The following is a 7488-nucleotide window of genomic DNA, read 5'->3' on the forward strand; positions in this document are numbered from 1 at the left end:
CATGTCACAGACATTTTATTAAAACATTATTTTGTATCCTGCAAAATGCATAATATGTCTCCTTTTGAGTTCACAATTACGCGTTCAACGTCCAAACACTTCATGCGCTTCTTCTGTTCCTTTCTAGGTGCGCTTGGATGTCCGCTTTGAAGAGCAATTCTCCCAGCTGGCCGTGCGAGGCCTCGCTCATGGCCTTGGTCCGCATGCACATCTGGTACTTGTCCGGCGGCAGCTCGTCGCTGCATGTCTTCTCGTGCCACAAGTGGAAAAGGCCCCGTGACGGCGCACGCACCACCATCAGTTTGCTGTGCAGGTACTTCCTGTACAGGTGCACGTCCTCCAGCCCCCAACCTTTAATGCTGCGGTCAAAACCACCTGCAAGGGACGTGCACAAACGGTGAACAGGAACAGCCCCCAAGCGCAACAGTCCTCAATGCTACTTCCTTATATTTCTCTTTTATTGTTTGCACCAATATCCTGCAGTTGTTTCATAACGCGGTTTAAACTGTCACCAGCAAGGGAAACAAACAAGAATGCTTAGCAGTAATGATAATATTTATTATGATTAAAGTCTTTTTTTTTCTTAATAAAGGTCTCCCAACTCTAATAATTGCCTTGGGCTTACAAATGAGGAAATACAGCATTTTCCTTTGTATCAACATACTGCCAATAAACATTCCCTCTTCTTTCCATTTTATGTAAATACGGTAACGTAGCATTTCTTCATAATGTCGATTAGTCATTACCAATGTTGAGGAAGTCCGACCTGTACTGGCATGTCATCCCAAAGCCGAAATCTCTCCAGAAACCCGTTTCGCGTCTTATCACCTGAGACAAAAAAAAAAGAGTAACAAATAGGACACTACAACGCAACTTCTCTTCATTACACTGTGGTGAATAAAGATAAAATAAATTTTAGAAGCAAAAATTGTTTCTTCCACTTTCTGCTCTACGTATTGTCAAGGTCTGGTTTATGAACATGAAAATGGTCAGCTTACTACAGTTTGCTCTTATTTCGGTTATGAATGTGGAGACGGGATTCGGTTGCTGTTCAGTGCAGGGGTAGAGCTAGTCTCGTGGGATACAGGGCCGAGTTTTTCAAAATAAATAACTATATAATTTTTTTCCTTGTGTATAATAAAGCCAAATCCCCCCAAAATTAAGTGGCCTTTGAATCCTTCTATATTTCTTTATATGGCCCTCAAATGAAAAAGTTTGGACGGAAAGCGCGCTCCATAAATGCACTCTACAATTTGTTTTGGGATGCAATTCCCCTTTTGGCCACGGGGTGGCAGCACAAAATTATGTTTCCACTGCATTTTAAGACTATACAGAAAGCAAATGTTTTCATTTTATAATCTTTGGCTATGATTATTGATGTATAGTGAGAGACCAGATGAATTTTGGGAAAAATGGGATGTGGAGGGGGGCTTTACAGTACAGCATTATTCATTTATAATCTGTGCTCTTAAACTCACCAGTTGTTGCTGGATAGATGGTACATGAGTGCAATTACTGTAGATGATTGACGGATTGTACTGGCTGAAGAGCACTGGGTAGTACACCTTTTTACCTGTTCGAAAACAAAGGTTCACATTTTTATGGTGAAATTTGAATAGAATATTGTGTTGATATGTAAGCCAATTTTCAAAGTATTTTTTTTTAACTTGTTTTCCACTTCTGTCAAATGTGGGCCTTGAACTTTGATACAGCACCATGCTAACCTGCTATAATTGTGATGTTTGTTTGTTTTCTCGCAGAATGTGCAGGTTGCATCAAGCAGCTGCGACGAAGAAGTTAAATGTCGCATCTAGCTATCACTTCCAACAAAGAACACCCACCGGCCTCTGCATTGAGGCGACAGGAAGTCAAAAAGTCTGCCGCAAAGTGGATGTCCACATCGCAGAAAAACATCAGGACGTTGCGGTTTCGCCTCCAGGCCCTGGCGCCCACTTCTAAGCCCCGCCCACGCGAGAACTCCTCATTGAGCTGGATCAGCGTGAAGTTCCTGAAGCGGGTCTCCCTGGTGGAGGAAGTGTGTTTATTTTGTCTTTATGATGGCAAATCCTTATGTGCGTGGTCAACATCGAGCTAGCTAGCTAGCTAGTAGGTAGGCAGGTGGAACTAAAATCATACTTGGTTGTCTGATCCAGCACAGCTTTCACCTGGTCGATCTGCTCGCGCCCAAAGTAGACCACCGTCAGATGGACCCTACCGTCCTGTAGGATGCACACCTCCCTGTGACAAACATCACAAGCACCATCAACACTGAGATCCACCATGTCTTCATCCCCCCCCAGACGCTACCTGAAGTTGCGGACAAACTGGCGGAAAGTGTCCGCCCTCTTGGAAAGCGGTACGATGATATTGACGAGCATGCTGCGCGTGTCCACTCGCTCGCTCTTCACCTTCACCAAAGGGCCGAAAGGTCTGAAGAGAACCGTTTTGGCGTAGTTCCGCGGCCTGTCGCCTTTGAACATCAACTCGTACACGGTACCCCTGTCGCGCTCTGTGCGGGTCAGCCCTGTGAGTACAACGTAACACTTTTTATTCACCGAACCATGTGTGGCAGCTGTGATGGCTATATAAGCTAAATATATAATGTTTAATCATATATTTTTTTTAATATGTCATTTTTAAGTAAATGTCAACTGTGGTTGACATATAAACTCCTTGAAGCAAGTTTGCTTTATCTCTTATTTGGACAACTGTGCAAGAAAGAACAGGTGCTAAGGAATACTAAAATTGTGTTTTTAAGTACTGACCCACCAAGTACTAGTACTTTTGATAGATAAAATTTTCCCTCCATAAAAATGACAGGTCATTTTAAAGAAAGTCCTATATATCCTAATACAGCATTTCCCCTTAAAATTACATGAAATTAATGGCAATTTTCTTCTAATTTCTAGTTCCTGATCATAAAATGGCCACAAAATGGCGGTCAAAGGTAAAACTAAACAAAATGTTTTTGAAATGGTCTCTGTATCGCAGGGTTTGTCTGTAACGTATTGCTTGCGACAAATTGGTGTTAAGTGTACTGTTTTTCGAAAACGATCATCAGCTGTCTTCTTCCAACAAGAATTGACATCTATCAAGGCAAGAACACTACTGATTTTGAGTATTGACAATTCCGAGTTTACATCACAAGTCAAAATGGCGGTGTTAGTTGCATTCAAGGAGACAACAAATATGGCTGATTCCGATAAATTGTTTGTTGTTCTGGTTAACACAGACATTCCAAATCACACGATGTCACGTGAACATATGTCTTGTGTTTACATTTGGTTCAAACGCTTTGAGGTCACAACTGACACAATCCCAGTGGGATAATCCAATTTCCCACTTTCCTCGAATGCAGCATTTATCTTTCCCGCTCATTGAAAAGCATTGAACTTTGGATCGTTGTAATTTGATTTGTGAGGATTATTTAGATTTGAAAATGTGCTAAAAAGTCGTTTGACTACTAAAACAATATGGCTGCTTTGTATGCTAATCACAGGCAAAAGCAATACAATATTCCGTCGCATTGTGGAAATGTCAGAAATGCTCGGATGTTCGGAATTCTCAATAGATGAGTTGCATGCACCCTCAATGAAGTCTGACGGGGAGAAGGTGCGCTTCCTCCTGCTGGCGTCCACGTGTTGCTGAGGTCCATTGAGGACATGCAGTGCCGTCTCCACGCTGCCTATCAGCTCATCCCTGCGGTCCTTCCTCACAGGCCGCTCCTCGGGGTGCCTGGTCAGACCCGTCTCCAGCTGGTACACCCTGAGGGGACACAAAATGTCGCCACAACTTACTGTAGATGTGCTTTTTGCGAGGCTAAAATTTAGTCAACTTTTTGCCAGCAAATTGCAAGATGGAGTGCACAACTCAACTGGGACTAAAAACTCTGTAATGTTCATGCCAGGCCAGTAGGTGGACCCACTTACCTGCGCAGTGTATAAGTGTCATATGGGATCACGACATATTCGTTGGGTAGCGCCACGCCTGCGTGGACCTCTGCATGGTTCAGCTGTGAGCGTAAAAACTCCTGGAAGGACACATTCATTCATTCATTCATTCATTCATTCATGATGTCACACGACTCTGTACGACAAAGGTGTTCAAACATTTTCCTCGAAGGGCCACACAGAAAAATAAAGGAGGGAAGGCCCACTTTGACATCGTTTGATTTTAATTTATTAAACACTCTAAATCATATTTATCAAGCATTTATATACTGCATATAAGATTTGCTGTAGTAAACATTTTTGCTTCTGTAACAAAATTATATTTATTCACTGGGGCGACTTTGCTTATCGCCTGAGTCGGTAATCCACCCACTTTTTAATTTTTAAATTTTTTTTTTTTTTTTAAATAAAATACTAACAAAAAAAAAATCCAACTACCACCATCATGACAATTACTATTATTTCAATCAAGTATATTTTATATTATTGTAAGTCACATTATGCACAGTTTGAGATTTTCAATAATTTTAAATAATAGGAAATTTGAAAAAACAAAAAACTATAATGTTATTATAAAACAAAAATATATAATTACATATTAAAAACATGTACCCAAATACTGTAAAATAAACAGTTCTTAAAGATTAAATGCAAATGTACTAAAAAGTTAAATGTAACTGTAGTTTATTTTGCAAACCACTCACCAGTTTAAACATAAAACAACCACATACTGTAGGTTAGCCTTTCAGTCTCCCTCAATGCTAATGCTAATCAACGTCACACTCCATTTTCCTACCTTATACTGCCCCCAGGTGGCCAAAGCAGGCATACCAGGAAAAACCAGCACGGTGTTCATTTGAGGCTATTTTATTATGTTATGGAGAAAGTGATTTGAGCTCAATCGCATATGTCCCCCAGGTTGTAGTTTGTCCACCACTGACGTACGACTCATTTCAGCAATCCTACCTTGAGGTCGGACTGCGAGGGGTTTTTATGCAGACTCTCGAGGCCCTGAGGTAGAATCCCTTTGAGTTTGGCTTTATCCAGCGACTCCTGCAACTGTAACGTCCGCTCCTGGAGCGCCTCCTTGAGCTGCGCTATCTGCTTGCCCAGGCTGTCAATATAATGCCTGTGGGATTCCTCCCTCTCCTGAAGCAGCGCCATGTAGCCTTCCTTGCTGGTGGTCCCCGACGACCACAGGAGGTCTCGCCGGGGGTCTCTGGACGCGGGTCTGCAGGCCAGCAGGTAGAGCAGAGCCGCGCAGCAGCAGAGGCCCGCCCCCAGGGAACCCACCCGGGCCAGCAGGGCCAACAGCCATCGTTTCAACATGGCTGACCTTCACTTTGAAAGGCGACCGCACTAATGTCACGTGAAGATGCCAAAACTAAATAAGAATTGATTCATGCTGTAACTCCTGGAGTTATTTGTTGGATGACACTTGTTTGAGTGTGACCTTTGACGACGTGTTCAACATTCTTCAGTACAGGTGGCTGAAGGTCCTAAAATCACAGGGAGGGGATAATAAATAAAACTTTAAAAATGACCAGTCAGTCTGAGTGAGAGTATTTGTGTTTTATTTTTTATTAATTGTACAACTTTTTGTTCACCACAGATTTTATATTTATATATATATATTTAAATAAATCTCCACAATGTTTTGAATCTATAAAAATACTTGCAGGGGTAATTATTCAGTAGGCCTAAAACACTTTTTATTTATTTATTATTATTATTATTATTATTATTTGTACTTCATTAAATGGCTGCATGTTCTAAGTTTTAGTACAATAATAAATTATTATTATTTACAACAATTTCAACATTATTTATTTTTATAGTTGTGTTCATAAATTTACACACCCAGAATTAGTGAAATATTCACCTTTTTTATATATGCGGTTAGGGAGTGAGTCATTATTTTTTACTTTTATTTATTTTATTTTTACAAAATTGATAGTACACATATTTTGGTAGGGTATTTAAAGGACAGGCACTCATTTATTTATTTATTAATTTATTTATTCATTCATCTATTATGTTTAGTTTTTTGCAAACTATATCACCAAGAATTGCAGAAAAAAGCAATAGAAAACCATCTCACTTTTTCTGCACCCCTGAAAGTGCGAACTTGACCTTCTCTCACAAAGCTGCAGTGACAGAAACAAGCTTGTCTCTGTGTTCGTGCGTGCGTGCGTGTGTGTTCCCATCATCAGTTTATTCGTAGCACAGTTGCGTCTTTATTGCACAGGTAGAGGCTGATCCCATGAAAGAGCTTCCTATGTTTCCACATCCACCCATGTATGGCCCACTCCCAATTTGTGCGTGTTTGTGTGCGTGCGTGTACAAGAGAAGAAGTGTGTTGTGATTACAAATGCATGCATGTGTTCTTACAATGCAGACTTTTTTTTCACTTTTGAGATTTCACAATGAACAACATTAGGAATTTAAAAAAAAAATAGCTCCAAAGCTCCAAATGAAGTGTGTCCCTTTTTCTGGAATGTTAACAAGCAGTAAATGATGGCGTCTCATCAGACAAACATGACAGCACACATTCACTCGTCCACATTCTTTAGGTTAGGAGTTGTAAGAGCATACTTGAACTCACCCAAGTCATCTGTAAGCGTCCGATTCCTCCTCATGCAAAACATGTTGTCCAAAATTTTTGGGTTGTGAAAGTAAAGGTGAGCGAGTGACCCTGTAGAAGCAAAGTGAGCTCATGTGTGCATCCTCTTCTCCTCTCATTTAGTTGCCGCCCCCCAGGACCTCCCTCTACTCCTGTGTTGGCAATGTGCTCAAATTCTCATTAGGCAATGATACAGTAGAACCTCCAAAATGGAACCCCTAATTCAAAAACAATTCAATCATCATCCCATCATAGGAACTAATCCCAAGTGAGATGCAAGTTTAATTTAGTCTTTTTTTCCCCCCATTTCAACCTCACCCCCAAAAACAAAAATAGCACTCCATAATGTTGTATTTTATGAAACAAATTAATAATATAATTGAATAGAATGCAAATGATTTAAACAGTTTATGTATCATTATTTAATGCTGTAATCCAATTAATTGTGCTGCTCCTTGTGGTGTACCTGCCTTGACCGCTGGGAGGCAGCATAATAGAAGAAAATCACTCAGAGATGTTTTCATAGTCATTCTTTAGCTTGGCAGTAATTGTGGAGTAACATTAAACAGCTTAAAACATTTTTTTTTAAAGAATGGTTGACTAATTGTTGCTTGTATTTAAAGTTTGTGCTAAAAAACGCAGCGCAAAAAAAAAAAAAACACTCACCTTTTGAAGGTACATAACTGCAGTAGAGAGTTTGCAGGTTAATATTTTTTCTATAGGTGCTGCCGTAATTATTAAAAATAACTTGTGTGTTCTCATAAAAGTCTCACACGCGTTTTTTTTGTGCATTAATTAATGCAAAATTTTACTGAGGGGAAAAAAAGCCCACATTTGTACTCCTAATGGCCATAAAATGAGATTTCAGAGTCACCTGAAGGTGGCGCCACATCACGTGTCAAAACATAAAGCAAC

At 40.2% G+C, this 7488-nt stretch overlaps 1 protein-coding gene across 2 annotated transcripts; it reads right to left on the reverse strand.

The window, feature by feature from the left end:
• Positions 1–6684, reverse strand: LOC144049387 (chondroitin sulfate N-acetylgalactosaminyltransferase 1-like). Of its 2 annotated transcripts, XM_077562288.1 has the most exons (10): positions 6556–6684; positions 4917–5449; positions 3930–4030; positions 3587–3765; positions 2308–2524; positions 2137–2238; positions 1842–2023; positions 1479–1573; positions 747–828; positions 1–375 (listed from the first exon to the last, which is right to left on the reverse strand). In XM_077562288.1, exons 2-10 carry the CDS (start codon positions 5277–5279, stop codon positions 101–103), a joined length of 1596 nt encoding a protein of 531 aa, XP_077418414.1. In that variant the 5' UTR covers positions 5280–5449; positions 6556–6684; the 3' UTR covers positions 1–100. The 2 variants fall into 2 exon arrangements, with proteins under 2 accessions (XP_077418414.1, XP_077418415.1); XM_077562289.1 differs by lacking the exons at positions 4917–5449; positions 6556–6684 and adding an exon at positions 4747–4821.
• Positions 6685–7488: the final 804 nt, after the last annotated feature.

This window comes from Vanacampus margaritifer, chromosome 3 (assembly GCF_051991255.1).
Source record: "Vanacampus margaritifer isolate UIUO_Vmar chromosome 3, RoL_Vmar_1.0, whole genome shotgun sequence".
Taxonomy (NCBI): Eukaryota; Metazoa; Chordata; class Actinopteri; order Syngnathiformes; family Syngnathidae; genus Vanacampus; species Vanacampus margaritifer.

Excerpts from the sequence above, each read along its gene's own strand:
- LOC144049387 (XM_077562288.1), bottom strand. The coding sequence starts at position 5,279 with ATGTTGAAACGATGGCTGTTGGCCCTGCTGGCCCGGGTGGGTTCCCTG. Across the intron at positions 2,024-2,136 it reads GTGCTGGATCAGACAACCAA|GGAGACCCGCTTCAGGAACT; the intron begins GTATGATTTTAG and ends TTCCTCCACCAG. Across the intron at positions 829-1,478 it reads CATCTATCCAGCAACAACTG|GTGATAAGACGCGAAACGGG; the intron begins GTGAGTTTAAGA and ends TTTTTGTCTCAG.